The sequence below is a fragment of the Sturnira hondurensis genome, unplaced genomic scaffold (assembly GCF_014824575.4).
Source record: "Sturnira hondurensis isolate 20B ecotype Veracruz unplaced genomic scaffold, ASM1482457v3 Scaffold0018728, whole genome shotgun sequence".
NCBI lineage: Eukaryota > Metazoa > Chordata > Mammalia > Chiroptera > Phyllostomidae > Sturnira > Sturnira hondurensis.
This window is the reverse complement of record NW_028091359.1, coordinates 20,336,890-20,361,441: the sequence shown is the minus strand read 5'-3', so window position 1 is coordinate 20,361,441 and position 24,552 is coordinate 20,336,890. Positions and strand designations below refer to the sequence as shown.

General features: G+C 52.1%; 1 protein-coding gene across 1 annotated transcript; it reads left to right on the top strand.

The window, feature by feature from the left end:
* Positions 1-227: 227 nt before the first annotated feature.
* Positions 228-20,362, top strand: CCDC92B (coiled-coil domain containing 92B). Its single transcript, XM_037070174.1, has 4 exons — positions 228-452; positions 9,552-9,704; positions 13,780-13,827; positions 16,604-20,362. Exons 2-4 carry the CDS (start codon positions 9,575-9,577, stop codon positions 17,185-17,187), a joined length of 762 nt encoding a protein of 253 aa, XP_036926069.1. The 5' UTR covers positions 228-452; positions 9,552-9,574; the 3' UTR covers positions 17,188-20,362.
* Positions 20,363-24,552: the final 4,190 nt, after the last annotated feature.

The following is a 24,552-nucleotide window of genomic DNA, read 5'->3' as shown; positions in this document are numbered from 1 at the left end:
AAGCCAGCTCGGGGAGTTTCGGCGGGCAGCGGGGGTCCTCAGACCCGGCTCCCAGGACTCCTGGGGTTCCCTCTCCCCTCCCCTGACTGCGCGCCAGCTGCCTCCCTTCCCCCGCCGCCCCGCCCACGGCCCCTCCCCGCCAGTCCCAGGTCCCTCCCCTCCCCCCTTATCTTTCCCGCCCCCTCAGCTCCCCCCCACGGCTCCTTCGCCAGTTCCGGTCACGTTGCTGGGTGTTTACGCCTGGAAGCTGCCCCAGACCCCCTTCGGCGCCCCGGAGCCCTCGGGAGCCCCGGCGCCGCGGCCCCGCAGCCTCGGAGCAGCTGATGGCGCGGCAGCCGGGGCGGGCGCTGCGGAACCCCGGGCGCAGCTAGCGCGGGGAAGGAGAGCTCCTCCCCCAGCCCGGCCCGCGGACCTACGGCTCCTCTGGCTTCTCGCTCCCTCCGGTCCTGAAGGTGAGGAGGCCGGTGGGCGTGGGGTGGGGTGGGGGGCCGCCGCGGTGGCCCCAGCGAGGAGCAGCGAGGCCTGAGCTTCGGCTCCCCCAGGAGGGCCGGCGTGGGGCCGGGCACCGCAGCGCGCGGCAGGCAGACGGGACCCGGGGCTACTAGCAGAAGTTGTCCTCCACCACCCAGACTCGGGCCCTTCCCGGCCCTGGCAGGGTCCGGAGTAGTCGAGGTCAAGCCACTGCCGCCTCCCACTACACACATCTTTCTTTCTGCCTGCCTTTCCCTGTCCTCCCTGGTACCTCTCTTCCCCGTCCTTCGTAGTCTCCACATGCACCCCCCCCCTTCCCTGGGAGTCATATTGGAGGCGAAATCAGGGCAGAACATCAGGACTGAAGGGGCTGGAAGCTCCGGTTTCCCATGCATCCCACTCCACTGCTCCTGGATTCTCTGCTTTTCTGAGCTTGGGAGTCCTGGATGTTCATTGGGGGAGGGGGGTGTTGGAGTAGAAGGGCCCTGGAGTGGAGAGACCCCTAGACCACAAGACCCCTAGAGAATGTTGGTTCCACCACTAGCCCAGGGACCCCACCTTACACACGGTCTCAGACATTTGTCAAAAGCTGATTTCTTGTTCCCAGTGCAAATCCCCAAGAGGGCCAAGGACTGGGGATGAGGCGAATAATTATTTTTTTAATACACGCACTTACTTGCCCTGGTGATTGCCAGTAACGCTCAACTCATTCCTTGTGCTCCTGTTTCACTCAAGGAATTCCGGGAGACAGCCCTGCCCTCAGGAAGCTTCCTGCTTAGACACTCACACACTCACACACACACTCAGAGGTGATACTTGGTGGAATGTGTGGGGAACACAGCGGCAGAAGAGAGTCATTTCAGCAGTGGTGAAAGTCAGGGAAGCATTTAAGGAGGCAGAGATGGGGGGGGCGGGTAGGAGATGACGATATGCACAAGAATGAAGAGAGTTTGCTGCAAGAGCAGCAAGAGGCAGAGTCCAGAGAGGAGGGACCCGCCTGCAAACGCGCACCACTCTTACCCTGTGCGGGGGCCCTAAATGCCGGGGTGAGTGGTGTGTGGGGCTGCAGGTTGGCCAGGCACTGCCCGTTCGTTGTGTATATCGAACCAGCTCCTCACCCGGTCTGAGCCTGTTTCCTCATCTTTGGAGTGGATACATGTACTAATAGAACCTTCACTGTCGGGCTATTAGGAAGATAAGCTCATCTATGTAAAATGCTAAGAACAGCACCGTTTGTCACTAAAAGTGTTATTACCTGTGCACCCATGTTGGAGACTGACTTTTCAAGTTCCTTCCTTTCCCTCCTACTCCTGCCCTCAGAGGCAGGTAGTTAAGAGGAGTAACAACTAGGAAAAGGAAAGAACATTTTAATCCACTTATTTATTCATTTATTACCGTGGCTGTCCTATCTAACATACCTTCCCTGGCAATTAGAATGATAAAAATAAGTTTAATATTTTCCTTGAAACAAGAAGGCATACTTAAATAAGTTTAACAAAATGTGGATATTGAGTGTTCAGAACAGCGCAAGAACATTTGTTGACTGAACAATAAATATTTTCAGTCCTATGGGGAAAGAAATACGAAGAATGAAATAGAAACTGGGACAAGAGGAGCAGTCAGGGGTGAGGGGAGGCAGACATTGCAAACCCCATGCGAGCAGAAAGCAAGAGCCTTCAGCTCTGGTCCCTCTCCCAGCCGCTGCGTCTGCCTGAGGGACAGATGGGGGTGCCAGGGGCTCAGACACATCGAGGAGGACTAAGAGAGAGGGGGTAGTTAGCCGCCCAAAGAAAGACTGGACTATAAAAGTGGCTTTCAGACATTTGGTTAGCAGAAGCCTTTTCTCTAGTGAATCTGTATGCACAAGCCCATCGTATAAAAGAGGGGTAAAAATAAAATAAAATAAAACAAGGCCTGGAGCCCTGCCCTTTCCCCCAAACCTTTTGGCAACATCCGAGACCCCTCTGTAGAACTCTGGGGCTCTGTGGAACGAGTTTGAAAACCACTGATTGAGATGAGCCCGAGGCCCTTCAGCCCGAGGCCCTGCGAGGGCCGCGAGTCTGCACTGTCTGCGGTCCTTCCAACCCAGAGAACTATAGGAAGTGGCAAGGGGAGAGAACCACAGTTTCCTACTTGCCAAGTCAGTTGTGGGCAGATGGCTGGGGAGGAAAGTGGGCACCCGGAAGGTCCAGAGAGACAAGCAGGAGGTCAAGCCTTTTTCAGGGATCAGGAGCTCAGGCCTTAGAGAGTCAGAATTGTGCCAGGGTCAGAGCGTTTCTGTACCTGCCACCCTGTCCGAGGCTGGGGACTTGAACACAGCAGCCTCCTGTTGCCAACTTCCCCAAAGGGAAAAATGTTGGTAACTTTCTTTCTTTCTTTTAATGAGTTGAGTTGAATTTATTTGAGCCAAAAGATGACCTCCAGGGAAGCAAGACCTCAAATGCTCCTGTAACGTTCCCAGATCTGAGGTGTGCCATAGGTCCTTGGGATTAACTACAAATTGTGAACCCTGTGTTACAGACCCTTTTTTATCCTTGATGACAGTTCTTTAAAAGCGAATGTTTTTCATCAAGCTGGAAAATTAAAACAAAGAAGTAGGAGCACTGGGCAGGGGTGGACAGCAGAAACAGTGCAGTTGCTGAGTAGTCAGGGCAGTGGATGGAGGACCCTTCTCACTGTCATGCTGGGCATCTGAGGCTGGGTAGGGGGAGAAGGTGGAGCGGATAGCTCTTACCCCTCAGCTGCTGTTACTGGCCTGGACCTTTTCCTCAGACTCGAGCTCCTGAAGCTGGGAGATTCCGGGACTGCATTTCTATGTGAAAACCTGACATTTTTTCTGGGTTGGGTCTTCCAAAGTACATGTGACTCACCAGCCACACACAGGAGCTCTGCTTTATCCCTAGTCCCCCCTCCCCCACTCCATCTCCCGTGTTCCCCAAACAAACTGAACAATAATGTCTAAGAAAGAATATTTGCCAAGATCATTTGTGACCCAAATTTCTGCCCTGAGAAGAGCAGCCTGCCTAGTTGGAAGCAAATACTCAGGTCCTTCTGGGAAGGCGCAGAAACAGCTGGCTGGCTCAGTCTGTCACTGTGGCCAGGGTCCAGCCTCCAGGGCTGTGTGGAATGGGCTTTGACTCTTCCGAAAGATTTGCATTTCAGCAGCTGGGAATAGGAATTTTCTCTCTTCATTGTAGGCACCACTGGGCCACACACCTTCATCTTCCAGTTATGCACACAGCAGACATACAGATTCAACAGACACAGCACCCCCTGCAGACACATGTGCACACACAGGGGCTCAGGTACACGTGCAGACACACAGGCACATATGTCCCCACGTAGACAGATGAGCGCAGACAGAGCTCACCTGTCTCTCCCGAGTGATGCCCCAGTATATCTGTCTGCTCACTTGACATCTATTTCTCCTTGTCTGAGGTCTCCTGAGCACATCAAACGTAGCATGTCTCAGGCTGGATCTTACCTTCTCTGTAAATCTGCCCCTCCACATCAGTTCGCCCCAGCTCCACAAAATCACTCACTCGTGCGTGCTACAGATATTTACAAAGTACCTCCTATTTGCCGGATTCTGTTTTAGGTACTAGGGAACAAAACAGTCCTTCATCTTGTGTTGCCAACAATCTGGCGGGGGAAACAGACAGTAAACAAAAATGTAACATATGCATGTGGTGATCAAGTCCTGGAAGAAAACGCCGATTAAGGGAGTGAAGAGTGGCAGAGAGGCCTGTGTTAAACCAGATCATCAGAGACGGATCCTGATTACGTGACGTTTGAACAGAGTCCTGAATGACGGGAGAGGCGGGTCATGAGGGTATCTTGGCACAGGGCCTTCCTGCTAGAGGGGACAGCACATACAAAGTCACGGGAGAGGCGGGTCATGAGGGTATCTTGGCACAGGGCCTTCCTGCTAGAGGGGACAGCACATACAAAGTCCCCGAGGCAAGGGCGTGCTTGGCATGTTCGGGAAACAGCAAGGAATAGGCCACAGGGGCAGGGACGGAGACAACAGTGGGAGAACAGCAGGAGACGAGGGTAAGCAGAGCTGGGGATGATGTGTAAGGTCTGGTGAGAACTGCGGACTTGGCTCCGAGTGTAACAGGAAGCTATTGGAGGGTTTCAGTGAGGGGCAGGTGACCTGGTCAGATTTACTAAAGGAACTCTGGCTGCTGCGTGGAAACAAGGGCCAGAGGGGAAGCAAGAAGCCAGTTAGGAGGCTGCTGCAGTGGAGGGACAGCAGTGACAGTAACTAGGGAATCACAGTGGAAATGGTGACAACTGATTGGATTCAGGATGTTTTCTGAAGATTGAGCCAGCAGGAGTTGCAGACGGATACAAAGATGACTGAAAGATGACTCCTGATCACGTGTCCCGAGCAGCTGAGTGAAGAAGCCAGTTGCAGTGCCGTCCACCCAGATGGCGAACCGCAGGCGAGAGCAGGTGTGCAGGAGAGATCACAGGGCACTGGGACTTAGAAGTCTGAGTGGCCCGTTAGATGTCCAGACAGATGGACTGGGTAGTCAGTCCAGTGTTCACGGGGCAACGTATAAGTAGAATTGACGACCATGGGATTGGGCGAGATCGTCTTAGGGAGTGCTTAGATAGAGAAAAGGTTCGATGTGAAAGATGAGGAGGTGGGGAAAGTCCAGCAAATGTGCCTTCGTACTTGAGTTGCCCAAGCCAGGAAACTAAAACGCCCTGGACAGCCCCCTCCCCTTCATGGCCTAATTCAGCGATTTTCACCCAGCGTGCCGTAAGAATTTTTAAAACATGCACTGCCTGACTATTTAGTTAGGGGCACTGACCTCTTTTTATTTAGATTGTCAAATAAAGAAATGACAACAGCCAACATAACAATAGCTGTCCAGTGTCAATGAATCAAAATTATAACAACTTTTTTTATCAGAGTGGTAAAAAATATAATTTTTTAAAGATTTTATTTATCTTTAGAGAGGAAGGGAAGGAGAGAAGGAGAGAACTATCAATGTATGGTTGCCTCTTGTGAGTCCCCTGCCGGGAACTGGCCTGCAACCCAGGCACGTGCCCTGACTGGGAATTGAACCGCAATCGTGTGGTTCGCAGGCCCGCGCTCAATCCACTGAGCTACGCCAGCCAGGGCAAAAATATAATTTTTGATGTGCTGCAGAATTTTAGTAATTAGTTTGTGTGCCTTGAAATGAAAAGGTTGAAAATCACTGACCCAATCCAATCTATCCCCATGTCTTGCCAGTTCTACCCCCAGAACACACCTAGAACTTCTCTCCATCTCTCCTTCTGTCGTGTGGTCCAGGCCCTCATCATCTCTCACCTGTTCTGCTGCCACATTCTCCCCAGCCTCCCGGTATCCACTTTGCTCCCCTCTAATCTGCCCTCCCTATGGCAACCGTGGTGATTCTTTTTTTTTTTTTAAGATTTTATTTATTTACTTTTAGAGAGGGGGAAGGGAGGGAGAGAGGGAGGAGGAGAGAGTGAGAAACATCAATGTGTGGTTGCCTCTTCCACGCTCCCTACTGGGGACCTGGCCTGCAACCCAGGCATGTGCCCTGAATAGGAATCAAACAGGCGACATTTGGGTTCACAGGCCAGCGCTCAGTCCACTGAGCCACACCAGCCAGGGCCCACGGTGATCTTTTAAAAATGTGTGATCTTTTAAAAATGCAAATCATGTCCCCCACTGCCTAAAATCCTTTAATAACTTCCCAATTCTTTTAGTATTAATCCAAAATTCTTAGCATAGTTTACAAGACCCTGTGTGGTCCTTTCCTTGGTAACCTCACTTCCTACAACATTCTCCCAACACCTTACACATCAGCCTTCGGCAGCAGCTGGCAGTGCCGCTGTTTCTCAAAAAGACCACGTGAAGCACTGACCACATAGGGCTTGGCACTTAGTAGGCACTCAGTAAACGTCAGCTTCCGTTATTACCCCACCTCTGGGCCTTCACAAATGCTGTTCCTGTTCGGAATGCTCTTCCCCGTACTCTTCCGACCAACTGCTGCCCTTCCTTCCTTCAAGTCTGTATTACTCTTTTTCTGCTGCTGCGTAACAAACGACCACAAACTAAGTCGCTGAAAGCAAGATAAACGCATTTTCTCACAGTCTCCAAGAATCGGAAGGCTGGCACTTTTTCCTGGGTCCTCTGCACAAGGCTGAAATCAAGACCGGCCGCCTCTTCATCTGAAAACTTACCTAGGGAGAGAACCACTTCCAGGATCCCTTAGGTCCTTGGTAGAATTTGCTTCCTTGTGGTTATAGGACTGAAGCCCATGGTCTTGCTCACTGTCAGCCAGGCACCACCCCCAGCTACTAAGCTAGAGCCTCTCTCCGGTCCTTGCATGCAGCCCCCTCTGCAGGCTCCCTCGCACGGCGGTTTAGCTCTGCCGGGCCACCTTCAGGGTCTCCCTCAGGCTTCAGACCTCTTCCTTCAGTAAGGGCCCTTTGAACTGGATAATCTCCCTTTTGATTGACTCAAAGCAACTTATGGGAGAACTTAATTACACCTGCACAACCTCTGTGCCCCTGTCATAAACCTAATCACAGGAGTGAAAACTGTCACACTCCCAGTCCCACCCACACCCACGGGGAGGGAGTAACATAGGAGGGCATCCCCACCAGGAGCTGGGAGTCCTGGGGACCCTCTTAGAATTCTGTCTGCCGTGAGGTCTTGGCCTAAAACCACTTCCTCTGAGAGACCTTCTCCGACCCCAGATCTAAAATAGGTCCCACTTTAGCCCTGGCCAGTGTGGCTTAGTTGGGCGTTGTCTGGCAGGGTGAAGGGTCGTCAGTTCAATCCCAGGTCGGGGCACCTGCCTGGGTTGTGGGTCTGGCTCCTGGTTGGGGCATGTGAGGAGGGCTGCCAATCGATGCTTCTCTCCCTCTCTTTTTTCTTCCCTTCTCCTCTCTCTAAAATCAAAAATCAAAATAAATCAAAAAATTAAAATAAAATAGGTCCCACTTTGTATTCTTCCGTATTATACTGTGGGTTTTTCTCGTGGCACCTACCACAAATTGTAATTGTAAACTTATTTGTATTATTATTTGTGAGGTGCATTTTTTGTTTGTTTGATTCTCTCCCCTTAGCCCTGTGAGCTCCATGAGAGCGAGGATTTTGTTTTGTTCATCAGTCTTCCCTGTACCCAGCAGAGTTGGCAACAGTAACTCATTGAGTGAGTGAATGGTGACGAGAGGAGCAAATCAAGACAGGGATTAACCTACTCCTGTATTTAATGGAAATGAGAAAGGATGTAGGACTGGTTGAGCCAGGTCCTGTGATAAGTGCTCCACAGTCTTTAATCTTATTTAATCCTCACTGTTGCTATTAGTAACCCCGTTTTACAGAGAAGGGGAAAAGGCTCAGAGAGGTTAACTTTCTTGCCCAAAGTCACACAGTAGGTAACTGGAAGGCTCAGGATTCAAACCCAAGGTTGTCCTCAGTGTAAATATTGGGAACCTTCTTTGGATTCAGAAGAGTTGGTTGGAGAATTGGATCTGCTGCCACTCACTGGCCACGTAAACTGGCACAAGTCACTTCAGTTCTGAGTCTAAGTTTGTGAAATGGGGGTGGTCATACCTACTGAAGGATGATTGGCAGAAGTAAGGTAATGTGTATAAAGTTGTTTAAATATAGCAGATGGTCCGTAAATGTAGCAATTCTTACCAACCCAAGGGCCACCCTCTGCTGAAAAGAAAGGCCCAGTTGGTTGTCCCGGGGGGTCAGGAGGACATGAGGGAAGGGAGCGCAGCAAGAGGGGCCTGTGACCAAGGGTCTCAGGTGGACCTGCTTGTTGTAACCTCACAAACAAAAGTCTGAATCTGCAGAGACTTACATGGAAGCCAGTCTGGAGGGGACCATTTACTGAATGGAGCCGTCCGTCAACTGGCCTCCCTCCCCAAAGCCCAGGGCATTCCTGGGACAGGTGGGGTCAGGTCCTTCAAAAGCTTAAGGAGTCCCTGGCAGGGAAGGCATGAGCTCTGGGTCCTGGGCTCCAGGGGTCTGGGCCTCCACTGCCCTCTGCCTGTGCTTTTCCAGGACACTCATCACCACAGGAGAGACTCATGGGAAAGGGGTGGAGCCAGAAGAGGGAGAGCTGAAAGGCCAGGCCATGGGCAGGATCCAGGGGTACAAATATCCCCTCCCTTCAGTGTCTTAAGTTCCACCTTGGGTTCACTGCGTGGGTCTCCTTAGCACCCTCCCCTCTACCACTGCCTCAGCCCACAAAGTCAGTGTTAGTAAAACATTCTCAGGTCTTCCTCCCCTGTGACCTGGAAGAGCCCAGAACCCTTGCTGGAGGTTCACTCAGAAATGGAGTTCATGCCCTGGCTGGTGTAGCTCAGTGGATTGCGCGCAAGCCTGCGAACCATATGATCGCGGTTCGATTCCCAGTCAGGGCACATGCCTGGGTTGCAGGCCAGTTCCCAGCAGGGGACTCACAAGAAGCAACCATACATTGATAATTCTCTCCTTCTCTCCTTCCCTTCCCCTCTAAAAATAAATAAATAAATGAAATTTAAAAAAAAAGAAATGGAGTTGAACTGGGACAGGGTGTGCTCAGAACTGTGCCGTTGCCCTGCCATGTGATGGCACCCTGAGCTGGCATGTTGATGGGGTGGTGGAGCTGGAAGAGACCTCGGGGTTCTTCCACTGAATGACTCAGTTTGGTCATGAGAAAACCCAGAGCCCAGAGAGAGAGAGATGGCTTGCCCAAAGTCACACACCTGGTTGAGGTGCAGGCTAGAACCCCTCTCTGTTTCTCTTTACTGACTTTGCTGCTCCACTGGTTTTCCTCTCTGAGAAGCAGAAGAGACCATGGGGCAGGGGAGTGAATCCATTTCCCTCTGGGCCTTTTGTTCTTCGTCTGTTAAATGGGCGTAACTGGGTCCCTGATAACATACCCACTTGTTCATGAATCTTTAGTGAGTAAATACAGGGGAAATGACCACAGTGGCAGAAATGTCTACCTGGCAGCAGCAGGCCCCCAGATTGGAGGAGTCTGTGAGGGATCTGAGGGTGGGCAGGGCACATGGGCCCAGAAGATGTGGGTTCACCTTGTCATCTTCCCCAGGTGGGGCCCAGGCCTGGGTTGCCATGGATACCGTGTCCCTAGAGCATCAGATCCAGAGCGTGCAACGCCACATCAGCTTCCTGAAAAAAGAGCAGATGGCCCTGCTGCGAGACCTGCACCTGGAAATCCTGAGGCTGCAGAAACGCTGCTCAGGTGAGGCCAGAAAGGGTGGCTGGGTGGTTGGGGGCAGGGGGCAACTGTCATCCTCACAGTCATTGTCTATGATGGGGGGTCCACCACGAACCTCTCAAGCCTCACAGCATTCCTGCCAGGTGGGTGTTCATCACCCATTTTTCTGAGTGAGGAAACTGAGTCTCGGGAGGTGAGAGATGAGTTTCAGGGGAAAGCGTTCTGGTTCGGTAGCAGAGGGAAACCTGGGAACCATTCCTGGGAATTTCCTGTCCCTTTCTAATCAGTGTTCATCGAGTGCCTCCCAGCCCTAAGAAGCCTCCACCCAGGTGGGGAGACACACACACAGGGAGAGTAGTAAGATATATTCTTCATTCTTAAAATAAACAGGGCTGACGGGAGTTCACAGGCAGGATCATGTCCAGCTCGAGGCGTGGGTGATGAAGGAGGGGACCAGGCTCCCCGCAGGGGGGAAGCATTTCCACTCCCTCCAGGCTGAGTAAGATTTAGACATAGTGAGATGTTAGGGAGGATTGGGGGCAGAGAAAGCATTCCAAATGAAAGGAACAGCATGGCAGAGTCCTTAGGAAGGAAACCAAAAGTTTAGGAAAAGTTGAATTGGATGGATAAAGGAGACTGGTGAGAAATATGGCTGGAACCAGATCATGGAAGATCTTAACAAATACCAAGACAGCTAAGAAGTTTGGCCAGTCCCCTTGGGTAGCAGGGAGCCACAGAAGGTTTTTGAGCAGCATTGTGCTGCTTTAGGAACCTCAGCCCGGCAGTTGTATGAAAGGTGAGTTGGTGGGAGACAGAGGCAGGGAGACTCTTAGGGGGGCTGATGACTGGTGCAGAGGGGAGATGAAGGGGCATGGAAAAAGGAGAACCAGTGGGAAGCAGATGGAAGGAAAGGACTCAGCAACCAGCTGAATCTGTGAGCAGGACAGAAGAAGCAACTGAGGACGAAGCTAAATCCCAGGCCTCCTGGACCTCAGGCCTCAGCTGCCTGGCCCTCCCCAAGGCCTGGCCCTGGCTCAAAGGCTCACCCAGGCCGTCTCCCAGTTCAGGCTTCAGGCCAGCGACTCACAGTGTCTCTCAGCTAAAACAGCCCAATCTCCTCATTGTAAAAGTAGGTAAATTGAGGCCCAGAGAGAGAGAGTTAGAACCCAGATCTCCAGACTTCTGGTCCTGCGTGCCTCTGCAGTTTTCTACACAATCTCTCCCCAAGGTGGTCAGACTCTATCGCCCTTCCAACCTCTCCTCATGGGAGGCTTTCCATTCTCCAGAGGGAAACTGAGGCCCAGAATGTTCGAGCGAACTGCCTGGCTTCTCACTTTGGTGTGAAAATCCAGCTCTCCTGACTCTTAGCCCCCACAGACCCCTCCCACTCCACGTGTAGGTTCAGCTGCCACATGCCAAGGCCAGGCCTCCCGCGACCTCCCCAAAGCCTGCCTGGCAGCAGAGCCCGCCCCATGCCCACTCACCCCTGCCTGGTGCCACTTTTTACTGCAGTAACATTAAAGGAAAATTGAGATGAGCCAACTCTAAGAGCCCATAGCTCTCCCTCTAATTTCTTTTTATTTTTCCTTGATTTTAAAGACCCATGTCCTTTCACTCAGGACACAGGTGAGGATCCCAAGAAAGTATAATAGAAACAGAGGGCCCTCAGCCCCCACATCCTTCTCGAATGGGTGTGAGCCTGCAGTCTCTATGTTATTGATTAAGGAGATAAAAATAACTGTGGCTTGTGTGGCTCAGCAGATTAAGTGCTGGCCTGCAAACACAAAGGTCGCCGGTTCGATTCCCAGTCAGGGCACATCCCTGGGTTTCAGGCCAGGTCCCCAGATGGGGGCAAATGGGAGTGTATAAGAGGCAACCAATCGATACATCTCTCACACATCAATGTTTCTCTCCCTCTCTTTCTCCCTTCTTTCCCTCTGAAAATAGAAAGTAAAATTTAAAAAGAAATAACTCCGGGCTGGCCTAGGGCAGCCACTCAAAACAAAAGAGATTTTAAAAAAGAGAGAGAGAGACAGAGAGAGATGCAGGAGGGCTCAGGAGGCTCAGAAGGGGACAGGAGAGCAGAGGGACCGGTGTAGTAACCAAGGGGCAGGGTGCTGAGAGAGCCTGCAGAAAAGCGGTGAAGATTCAGAACAAAGGGCTCAGAGGTGGGTAAGCATGTTCTGGGTTCTGGCGCAGCTGGATGACAACAAGAATTACCCCCGTGGGTTCAGTGCCTGGGCTGAATCCTCTGTTTGTTTCTCTCATTTAATCCCAGCAACAGCCCTGTGTGAGGCAGGAGCAGTTCTGTCCCCATTTTGCAGAGGAGAAAACTGAGGCTCAGCAAGGTGCTGGCCCAAGGTCACAGTGCACCTGACCTCACAGAATGCTCTTGTAAACTGGGGAAACTCTGACCAGAAGATGAGCAGGGAGCTTTGATGGGTGGGAGAGTGGGTTCCAGCTGAGATTCATCTCCCCTCCCCCAACTCCCGTGATTAAGGGCCAGGAGAAACCAGCCCACAGGGAGTTAATGGCAGAGCCAAAGTCCCTGGGCTGTGTCCCTGAACCTGCTCCAAGTTCCCTTGAGCTACAGAGCAGGGCCTTGGAGGAGGGGCTAACTTGGTCCCAGGAAGCCCTGAGGGCAGAGGCGTCAGTGTCCTCCAGGGACCCTAGGAAGGAGGTTCAGGCTGCGGTCACAGCAAAAGCCCTGGGTACCCTACCTCTCTGTCTCCTAGCAACAGCTGGCCTCCCCAAGGAAGGCACCCCGGCAAAGACCCTGGTCTCTAGAAGAGCTGGGTGAGGGCAGAGGGGAGGGGCTGGCAGAGGGCCCACAGGCTGTCTCTGCAGGTGCTGCTGCTGGGCCGAGATGCGAGATGCGTTACCTTCTCCCACCCCACATTCACACCTTTTCCCTCTGGGCACCTGACCTAGCTCCTGCAGGTACACAAAGGTGCTCCTGAGTAGGTGCTGCCCTCACCCAGCTAGCTGTGGCCCGTGGCCCCCCAGCTTCCCTGGGCCCCTTTCCCAGCTACTGGGGGAGTTGGGGGAATGGGGCAGTGAGCAAATTTGGCTGGCTGAGGGATAAGGCTTTTTGGCCTGTAAGGAATGGGGCTGAGAAGACAGACAGGCAGAGAGGTGTGGAGCGGCTGCCAGGCCCCGGAGGAAACCGCTCAGGCACTAGCACCCTTGGCAGGCTCCTTGGCTGCCCTGCGCCCCCAGTGCCAACCCACACATGTGGTGCCAAGAGCCCTGCAGGCTTTTCATCACCAGGTGGCGCTGTCCTAGTGGAGCTTGCAGGACCCTGCCCCTAGCTGGGAAAGGGGCAGGGCTGGTTTTCAAAACATGACATAGGTTCTGCAGTCCTGGCTGTGAAAACAGTGGAACACATGTGTCCTGTTGGTACAAAGCTTCTACCTTGAGCACCCTCCAGTGGCCCCACACATCCCAGGAGACTCCAGCCTTCCTGGATCTGACAACTGAACACTAAAGCATCTGTGCCCTGTGCAGTAGGGGGTCCTTCAGACCAACTTGCATCAGTTGCCATGTTAAACATTTGTGCATCACTCCCGAGAAGGAGTGATGCTCACCTAGCCCCCAACGCAAGCAGGCTCCTCGATTCCACCATGGTCAAACCCCCAAATCTGGACCACAAAGCTTGCACTGGAAAGACCTCTGGGCTCAGACTCGGGCAGGTCAGGCTCAGGCTGTGCCTTGGCACCTTTCTCCATCCCCTCCCCTCGCCGGGCTCTGGTAAAGTGGGTAAGGGGCAGATCTGGATGCTTTAGAAGGGTCCCTACGGCCACTTTTCCTGAGCCATGATTCCCTAGTGTGCATGTGTGGTACATACAGGGCCCAGCACAAATAACATCCCTTTTCATCACAAAATCTTTTATTGCAAAATCATAAGCATGTAATTCTGTAACATGACACTGTCACACTCGAGCACACCATGTGACATTTTAGGTGAAATGTTCAAACTAAAACTATAAATTATTACACCCATACTATTGCCCCACCAACACTCTCAAGCGGGCATTACTCCTGCCGGACCCTGTGTCTGTGTCACACACATACCTGCCTTTCCCTTCTCTCCCCCCAGAACTGACCCACGACCTGGAGATGCGAGAGGCCCAATCTCACCAGCAAGGTAAGAGGAGGGGGACTGATGGGGAAATGTCATGGGGGCCCAATGGGTCACCTTTCCACACCACTTAGCAGGACCTAAGCCTTCTCTGTCCCCAGTCCAGACTTGGGGACAACCACTCCTCAGCGTGTTGAGCACCGTGTAGGTAGGATGTAGCCCCACCTGCTCATTTTGCTGTGTGACCTCATACAGCGAGCAGCCTGCACCACCCGCAGAGCGCCCTGCATCGTGCTCCTGGCGAATGAAAGCCCGGAGGAGAAGGTGTCCAGGAGGTCCACTCAGCAGGAGTCATTCCTCACCCACCTTGCACAAGTGAGGGTCTCTCCCACCCTTGCACAAGTGATTCCCATGACCAGTGTCCCCATCCTCCAGGATGCTCAGTGTCAAGACGCAACACAGTGACAATATGAGGTCCTTGACTTCAAGGAACTGAGCCCAGAGGAGAAAAGAGGCACGTGCACACTAGCAAATCCTTCACTTTACGACAGCATGAGTTCCGGCCCGTGTAACAGTGCCGCCAGAAGGTTTTTTACACAAATTATTGCTTCACCCATAAAATGGCAGGTGGGGTGGGGAGATGACAGTAAATGGATATACAGTTTCAGTTTTGCGAGATAAAGTGCTAGAGATCTGTTGTACAACGCTGTGAGTATACGTAACGCTGCTGAACTGTGCACTTAAAAATTCATGGGATGATAAATTTTGTTGTTTTTTCCAGAAATAAAACTTTTTTAATAAAAAGGGTTACATTGTTGAGATCTTAATCATCAGATTATACAATCTCTAAACATCAGAACTTGAAGGCACCCATTGTCTCAAAGTACAAGACACATTGCCTGACATGGGACGGGTTCTGTAAATGCTTCACTGGGAATGAACCACGAAAATGGTGTTTCTTAGGAGAGTTTTTAAAAATATATTTTATTGATTATACCATTACAGTTGTTGTTCTATTCCCCCCCCTTCATTCCCCTCCATCCTGCACACCCCCTCCCCCACCATTCCCCCCTTTAGTTTATGACCACATGTCTCAAGTTCTTTAGATTCTGTATTTCCCCTACTATTCTTGCCCTCCCCCTATCTATTTTTTACCTACCATCTATGCTGTTTTCTGTACCTTCTCCCCCCTTCTCCTCCTCCCACTCCCCTGTTGCTAACCCTCCATGTGATCTCCATTTCTGTGGCTCTGCTCCTGATCTAGCTGTCCACTTAGTTTGCTTTTGTTTTAGGTGTGGTTGTTAATAACTGTGAGTTTGCTGTCCTTTCACTGATCATATTTTTCATCTTCTTTTTTTATATAAGTCCCTTTAACATTTCATATAATAAGGGGTTGGTGATGATGAACTCCTTGAATTTGATCTTATCTGAGAAGCACTTTATCTTAGGAGAGATTTAAGGATGGACTCCCTGGCACCCTGATGTGCTGCCTATAGTTAAAGAGCTACAGATCAAGAGTTAGGGGCGAGAAAGCTAGAAATTTAAGGTAAAAATGTTAGGAGCCCACAAATGGATTTGGGGGGGGTGTATAAAGACCTAAACACTTAACAACTTGAAGGAACTCTGCTCACTTCTTCAAGCGGCAACTGTGGGCAACCTTTTACCCACCTTTTGTCACCTTTCAGCTGCCTATGTCCCTACACTCACTCACTCACTCGTGTCAATCTCCCGATGCTGTTCCTGCTGAAATGGAGCTAAGGATCCAGGAGCCTGTCCTCAACTTTAGGGGTCCATCAGGATCACCCAGGAAGGTTTAAGAAGTGCCACTTCCCATGTTCAGTGCCAGAGATTCTGATTCAACCCATCCTTGGTAGGGCATGGGGACACTTTTTTAAAGCTCTCTGGATGGTTCCAGTGTATCTCCTGGGTTCTGAAACCTAGTGTTGTGGGCAAAGGCAAACAAGTAAAAAAGTACAAAATGCTGTAAACTCTCTCTGTGTGAGACAAGGTTCCTGCACACTCACTCTCCTTCCTTGCCCGCACTCCCGGTCTTTCTGTCCCGTGCTCTTGCATGTCTCTCCCACCATAGGGCTTTTGCACAACTTGTTGCCTCCATCCTGAGCACTGTCCTCTCCCCTCTTCACTACTTCTGTTCATCCTTCAGAGCCTGGCCCGAGTCCCTCTTCTGCCAGGAAGCCTTCTCTGACTAGGCCACATTCTCCTTTAGCCATGGCATTGGCGCATGTCACATGTCACATACAAATCTCCCCTGCATTTGTAATCATGCCCTATACTTTTCCCACTGTGCCTGCTGTAAGCTTCATGAAGAACATTTTCGATAAGAAAATGTGGATAACACCATAGCCATGAAGAACATTTTCGATAAGAAAATGTGGATAACACCATAGCCCCAGGGCCTAACACAGTGCACAAGGTAAGGTCTCAAGAAATATTTGTGGGGTAAATAAAATGGTCAGGGAGAGTTCCAGGGGTGTCCAACCTTTTGGCCTCTCTGCGCCACGCTGGAAGAAGAGTTGTCTTGGGCCACGCATTAAATATGTTGCAGCACAGGTTATTAAAAAATCTTATAATGTTTTAAGTAAATTTATGATTTTGTGTTGGGTCACATTCACAGCCATTCTGGGCTGCCGGTTGGGCACCCCTGAAATCCCAAGAATTGGAGGGGAGGGCCAGCAAAGAGTAGGATAGATGCAAAGGGCCTGAGGAGGAAAAAGGCTGATGTACCCCTGGGGAATGAGACAAAGCTAGGGAGTCGCGAGGCTTTGTTGGGGGGATGGGTGAACTGTCTTCACCATCGCCTCTCTCTATCTCCCCTTTCCAGAGGCGGCGTCGCGGGAGCTAGAGAGCAGGTGCCGGGAGCTGGAGTCGCAGCTGGCAGAGCGGGCGGCGGCAAACTCCGAGCTGCGGCGGGAGGTGGCGCAACGCGAGGCACTGGTGTCGGCGCTGCGCTGCAGCCTGCGCGCGGAAGAGCGCCGCTTCCTGGAGGAGCTGCGTCGGCGCAGCCACCGCGCCACGGTGCTGGGCACGGAGCTGCAGAAGCACACCGAAGCGGCCGCCTACCTCTCCTGCCAGCTGCACGCTGCACGCCAGAGACTGCAGACACCACGCCCGGGACCCGGCGCCGCAGCTGAACCCCGACCCCGCCGGCGCGCGCAACGGGCTCGCCGCCAGCCCGCTACGGAGGCCGCCGCCAAGGGCCCCTCCTCCGGCCGGGACTGGGCTTCCTGGGACCGCGCGGCCTGCGCCATGGACGACACCGATCCTATGCCCGACCCCGCGCTCTTCCTCTACGCCGGGAGGCCCCCGCGGCCCAGCGGCCGCAGCCCGCGCCAGCCGCCACCCCAGGAGCCCCCGGACCAAGCCGACCCACCGCCTGCGCCCAGTGCGCCCAGGGCCCCGGAGTAGGCGTGGCGCTGGTGGGACGGCGGGGAGTGGGAGAGGCCTGACGGGCTAGGGGTGTAGCCCGGCCCTTGCAGACAGGGCCTGGAGGAGGGAGGGAACCGGTCCCTCTTCCAGGCAGGGGGCCGCGGCAGCCCCGGCTCCTCTATCCCTTCCAACCGCCCCCAGCCTTTTGTATTTCCCAACGTTTCCGAAGCTTCGAGCTCTCCCCTTACGCGAAGGAGCTCCAGGAGTGCACCTTTTGGGTAGAGGACTCGCAATACTGATCCCCACCCTGCCACTGGGAGGGGAGGGGCGGGGCTCACGCCCTATCCCGGGAAAACTGACAATCGTTAGGCGGGAAGGGGAAGGCTGGTCTGGCCTAAGGAAAGGAACTGGAGTGGCATTAGCACCCCTAGGCCTTCCAGCAGTACCCCTCCCCACCCCCACCCCAGTCCCCTGCGGCCTCCCACAGTCCTGCATCACTGCCCTTCCCTCCAAGCCTTCCTCCTAGGAGAGGCTCGGGTTCAGGGGCTAGAGGCTGGACCTTTCTCCTCGGAGCCGCTTCTCCTTCCCCTACCCCGCTAATAGATCCTTACAGGTGAGCACCGAACACTTTAGAAGACACCTCCTCCCAGAACCTCTGGTGGGAAAAGTATAGCCTGATGGAAGTTTGAACTTCTGTAAGGTAGCGCCACAGACCCTTAGCACTACGAGTGGGCTTGGTGGCCGAGCCTAGTCTAGAACTGTCTCCAACGCAGTTCCCCCACAGGATGCCAACTGAGGGATTTAGACTGGGAGCTGTGCTGGGGAAATGAAGGACACTCAGGCCTACTGAGGGGCAGAAACTGCCTTCAGGAGGTAGCTGGGCGTCGGAAGGCGCCCTGGGAGTTTTCCTAGTCCTGTGTTTTGGTGTTAATTTCACCCAGCTTCCTCATTAGCTGGATGCACCCAGAGGCTGGAGGAAGGGCCTGGCTTCCTAGAAGTGACCGTTAAAAAGAGGTTTGAGGTTGCTGGGGAGGAAGTCCCCAGCCTGGCCCCCTCCAGGGATGTCCCAGTGCTGTCAGACCTGACAGTGCTGGGGTGCCCACAGCCCTTTTGTCTAGGCTGGGGAGTGGATAAAGGGAAAGTGGAATGTCCCACCCGCTAGCTGCCTTTCTCCCCTGCTCCACTGTTATGACCAAAGGCAGTTTCCAGTTCAGCTCTGCCCTTACCCCAAGTCCAGCCTAGAAAGAAGGATAAACCCCACCCCCACGCCATCCTTCTTATGTCGGTACTGCAGGTCCTGCATTGCGTCCTAAGTGCCTGTGAGGTCTTCCAGGGACTGCAGAGGGCAGGCGTGGGGCAGGGAGGGGTCTCTTTACCTCACTGGCAAGCACCCCATCCTGGCAGGCCCTAACTCTGGCTGAAGCTGAGCATTCTCTGTGTCACCCAGGGATCCACGAGGGGAACAGAGCCGATCTCCAGGTGAGATAAGCTCTTCTCCCATCACAGCCCCATGAAGAAGAGAGGGAATCCCCAATCACATACCCTCTCACTCCGTATATTAGAGGGAGTGGGAAATCTGCCAGAAGCAAAGCCCAGGCCCACATGCCGAGGCCCACCCTCCCAGTCCGAGCGCACACAGTGCCCGCCCCAGCCTGCCACACTCAGGGCTGCTGAGACTGATGAGCAATAGCCAGCCTGGTCGAAGCATCCAGCCCCTGGGATGCAGAGGTCAAGGTGTTGGCACCCTTGGGACAGAGTGCTCCGGTCTAACTTGAGCCACAGTAGTGGCCTCCGGTCCTTGCTCCACCCGCCCCTGTGCCTCCCCTTCAGGGTGTGTAACTCGGTATACCCTGTCACCCCCTTGTCACAGCGTGACTGGGTGAGGAGGCCTCTCTCTCAGCTACACTCAACTTGAAGGGCCCAGAGGACTGTGGAAAGGAGGGAAAGGGTGCCTTTCTGGAGGTGCCCACCCAAACCCTCCTCTTTACAACCACACTTTTGGGGTGAACAGGGTGACTTTGTTATGTTGATTCTTCTACAGAGATGGTGAAGTGCTTTAGCCACCCGCCCACTAAAAGCCATAGCGACCCCCAACTGGCTTCCCCCAGCTCAATAGCAATAGCCTTCTTCCCCTTCCCTCCTGAATCCAAGGTGTCCATTTGGGGAACCCTACCAAACCCCCACCCCAGGGATCCTCAGGTGACCCGCCTGCCTCTCCCAAAGTGACCCCGATTTGCACCTCCCAACTCCTGTCCCTCTTCCCACAACCAGAGGTAATGACAGTTTGTTGTCTGTGGGGTGCTTGGCGATCCCCCAGATGAAAGGCTTTAAGTGCTGGGGTGGCTGACTCAACTCTCTGCCTGGGAAAGGAGGTAAGACAGCCCTTCCCACTCCGCTCAGCAAGCTGGGGCAGAAGCTGAGACAGATACAGGATCCAATTTTAACAGACATTTCCTTTTCCCATCCCTCTCCTGGGCTAGAGACTCCCCTCCAGCCCTCTGCCCTGCTCCAGGTTTGGAACAAAACCCTCACAGAGCAGAATGAGACTGGAGAGAGTGGCCCGCCCTTAGCTTCTGCCCCCCATCCTCTCCCCTAGCCTGGGGGACCCACCCTGCCAAAAGAAGACCCCCCCAAACTAAGCTTGGAATGCTTAGGTGACAAGAAGGGAAAGGACTGTGTCTTCGTCCCTCTGCTCTGCTGCACAGGTCCCATTGGGGGAGGGGTGTGTTGACATGATGATCAGGGACCCTAGTTGGAACTCCAGCCACACCCTGAGTGTGGACAGACCCAGAGAGGAGAGTTGCAGGTAGGGACTAGTGGGCCATACAGTGTGAGGGTCTGTGCCCCTGCCTCCCCATACCCCACCCGCAGTGGCCTGCAGTTTGGGAAACCATTCCAGGGCTGTTAGGGGGTAGTCCTTCCCCACATAAGCTGCAGAATGGAGGCCGCCTTCGTGGAGAGGAAGGAGGCCTAGGGGTGTGGAGCACCTTCAGTGCAGAGAGAGCTGGGGATCTCTAAGCACTTGATCATGGAGGTGCCAGCCTTGAATGGGAGATGTGCAGGGCAGAGCGGAGGCATCCTGCTCCAAATTCTCTGTTGGCTGTGCTTTTTAATCCAATGCTTTTCAGAGTGTATTCACTCACCCACAAAAATAGAGCCCTGTGCTTTAGGGGTGATTGTCATATGCCTTATTCTTAATAAAATATCTGAAAAACACACAAGGCAGACCTCTTTGTGGGCACCCCCCCACCCCTGTTCCCACAGGTGTCCGGGAGGATATGAAATATCTAGTGGTTTGGGGGTCAACTGGTGGGTTGGGTGAGATTGGAAGCCGAGACTACAGAGCACACTCAGTGGATATTTCTCCTGTAGGGAAGAAGGCGCTCATCTAAGATGTCCCGATGCTTGGGCCAGCCCTGTCCCTCTCTCCACACTCCCCCAATTCAAGTGAACAAAGGAGACCTTACCTCAGAAGCTCCTGGCCAGGCTTGGGAAGGAGAGACTGGAAGTGCTCTGTACCTGGGATTGACCACTGTCCTGGCCCGGAAGGAATCCTTGTATTCTGGCATCTTTGGCCGTGGTGGTCCCCTTCCCTGACACCCACCCCCATCTGATCCAGCTGCAAGAAGCCCAGCACGCCACAAAGAGCCCTGTTCTTATCCTCCACTAAGACAGTTATCCAAGGACTGCAGCTGGATAGCTCGGCACACCCAGCACCACGAGAACTCCAGCCTGCTCACCTCAGTGTCGGTCTGTGTTGTGCATGGCTCTAGGACTGCAGTTTTCAACCACTGTGCCTCGAGAATTTTGTAAACATGCACTATTTAGTCAAGTGCACTGACCTCTTTTTCCTTAGTTTGTCAAATTAAAAAATGATGACAGCTCAAACAATAATAGCTGTCCAATGTGAATTAATCAAAATTATACCTATTTTTTTAAGATTTTATTTATTTTTAGAGAGGGAAAGGGAGGGAGACAGAGAGGGAGAGAAACATCAATGTGTGGTTGCCTCTTGCGGGTCCCATACTGGAGACCTGGCCCACAACCCAGGCATGTGCCCTGAGTGGGAATCAAACTGGTGACCCTTTACTTCTCTGGTGGGCACTGAATCCAATGAGCCACACCAGCCAGAGCAAAATTATACCTAATTTTTTGTCAGATCAGCAAATAGTTTGTGTGTTATGAGATGAAAAAGGTTGAAAGTCACTGCTCCAGGAGAAAAGGCAGTAGCTCTGAGGCTGCAGGGGACATACTACCTCTGCCTATAACCCTTCTTCTGATAACAGGACCCATTGCTTCATTTTGGGCAACTTCCCTTCTCCCATCTGAGGCCATGTGTTGAGGGGCTTGACCCCACATGTAACTGAAGTCAGGCAGGCCACACTGATGGGATTGACTCATGACTCAGTCTGAGCCAATTAGAGTTGATCTCAAAACTTTTACTGGAACCATTCATTCAACACACCAAGTTAGGACCCAGCAGGGAACAAAACAGAACTATTGAGAAGGTCAAACTCTTGGACAGCAAAAATGGCAGAATATTGGCCTGGAGGTCTGGCAGGCTGTTTGCCACCACAAAACATAGGACTTCCTGAGTATAAAGCTTCACAAAAGAAGCAGAATCAGTTGAGATGGAGACATTTCCTAGAATTAAGCCACCTGGATCCAGCTATGCCTGCAGCCCATATACCCTTTTCAATTATATAGACCAATAAGCCCCCTCCCCCACTTGTATTGAAATGGTCAGCATTAACTTGTGGGGTTTTCCTGCTTTTTATTTTAAACAATTTTAAAATTAGGGGGAAATTGCAATAATAATATAGAGTTCCTATATATCTCTCACCCAACTTTCTCTTAATGTGAACATCTCACTTTATCATAGTACAATGATGAAAACTGAGATGTTAACATTGGTACGTGACAACTAAACCACAGACCTTATTTGAATTTCATCAGTTTCTGCACTAGGGTCCTCTTTCTGTTCCAGTATCGTACCCAGGATCCTGGATCTTGGGTAATTTACTTAGCAATTTGCTCTTGATCTCCTCACTCTGTGACACACACACTTTTTAAAGCCATTTTAAGTTGAGTTTTAGTACCTTGCCAACCTCAAGAGTCCTGTTGATGTCCAAGAACAATCAGTGGAAGAAAAACAAGAGGACACCAACCATAAAATCCATCAAATAAAATATTCACAGAGTTCTGGGGAGGGAATGACCACTTTCAGCTGCCAGGACTAAGAAAAATTTTAACAGACACAATGGCATCTAAATTTGACTTCACAGACGGGATGGCTTCCACGTCTGTCCCCAGGACACTTCTCTCAGAGAAGCTGGCATACAGAAAAGGTAAGTAGCTTGCTCAAGGTCACATAGTGAAGAAGTCAGAGATAGGGCTAGACTTGAAGTCACATACCCAGTGTGTTCAGGTGGAGCAGGCAGGCAGGCCCACACTGTCCCCTCTCAGTTCAGTTCCTTGCTCTAGCCTCTGGGAATCAGGTGTGAACCCAGGATGGGCTGGGACCAGACTTGCCCTTGGCCTTTTATCTCCTGGGGCAACTAGAACAGGGAAGGCCCAGCCCTGGATAAGGATTGGCCCAGGACTTCGGGGTCCCGTGTATAATCTTTTAAAAAAGGAGAGAAGACAAGGAAGGGAGAGAAGGGATTAATTAGCCTTAGGGTCCCTCCACAGACCCGTGGGGGTGCTCTGCTGCACCCAGCCAGCATCACAGTGTGCGGTGAAGCTGTGTGAAGTCAGTATCAGATAACTCAGAGATCATCTACACAACCACCTCATTTCACAGATTGGCAGACTGCGGCTCAGGGCAGCTTGCTGATTTTTACCCCCTCCTTCCCGGCAGTTCTGCCCACGCGGGTTTGGGGGTGAGGGAGGTGGAGCATTTCCTTCCTTACAGGTCCCTAGAGTAAGGCCAGTGACGCAGCTGGGCTCCCTCCTGCTGTCCAGAGGGTTGGGAATTCTGAAAAGGTGGAAGGAAATAGAAATGCCCAGCTTAGCAGGTACATTCATCATAACAATAATTAGGGAGGTGGGAGGCTTTAAGCAAGCTAATTATGTAGGCTAGATCTAAGCCTCGATAAACCTCCCCCTTAGCACCTCTACCCAGGGGACCTAAAGATGGGGAGGAAACTGAGGTGCTCAGGAGTACCACCCAGGCAGCCCTGCAGGTGGGGACTATGTAGCAAGAGCCTGCTAGGGAAGGGAAGAGCACCCATGGAAGTCAAGGTACAGGTTCTAAGGCTTCTGGGACCCCTTAGTCGCCAGCACCCATGCTGACCAGTGGACACTCACAGTCCCCAACCATAAGGAAGACAGGGGAGGAAGTGACTTTCCAGGATTCAGCCTCATGGGTGTCAGCCTGGTGTTGTAAAAATGGTCTGAAGCTTAGGATTCAAAGGTCAAAGCATACAGTACACAAAGGGGATATCTGCTCAGAAAGCCCAATAATTACAAATAACAGTGGAGGTCAAAGGTGAAAGACTGGGCTGCTAGAAACGCTCCCGCTTAGCATCCTGTGGAGCCCTTGAAAGGACTGCTTGATACTCCCCACACCCCGCTCATCCATTTAATCAGCAAATGAGCATTAAATACCTATAGTATATCTGAAAAGATGCTGGAGATGCCCAGGTAAAGAGGGTCCTTGTCTTCAAGAAGTTCCTGGTGTATTAAGTCCCCTGGACTCATCACTCGAAACCCAAACACCCTGGTTTGGCCAAGGCAGTCTCAGTCAGTGCCTGTTGATCCAATGTCATTGTTTTGTTGTTGTTGCTGTTGGAGTTGGAGTCTGCCAACTTCCTGGGAGTTTTCAGGGTTTTTTTCATATACTTTATTGATTATGCCATTGCAGTCTACGGCCATACCACCCTGAATGCACCCGATCTCATCTGATTATGCCATTGCAGTTGTCCCATTTCCCCCATTCATTCCCTTCCACCCTGCAAACCCCCTCCCACCCACATTCCCCCCCTTTAGTTCATGTCCATGTGTCATAAGTTCTTTAGCTTCTACATTTCCCACACTACTCTTGCCCTCCCCCTGTCTATTTTCTCCCCACCGACTACGCTACTTATTCTCTGTACCTTCTCCCCGCTTCCACACTCCCCTGTGGCTAACCCTCCATAGGATTTCCATTTCTGTGGTTCTGTTCCTGTTCTAGTTGTTTGCTTAGTTTGCTTTTGTTTTAGGTGTGGCTGTTAATAACTGTGACTTTGCTGTCTTTTCACTGTTCCTATTTTTTATCTTCTTGTCTTAGATAAGTCCCTTTAACATTTCATATAATAAGGGCTTGGTGATGATGAACTCCTTGAACTTGACCTTATCTGAGAAGCACTTTATCTGCCCTTCCATTCTAAATGAAAGCTTTGCTGCATAGAGCAATCTTGGATG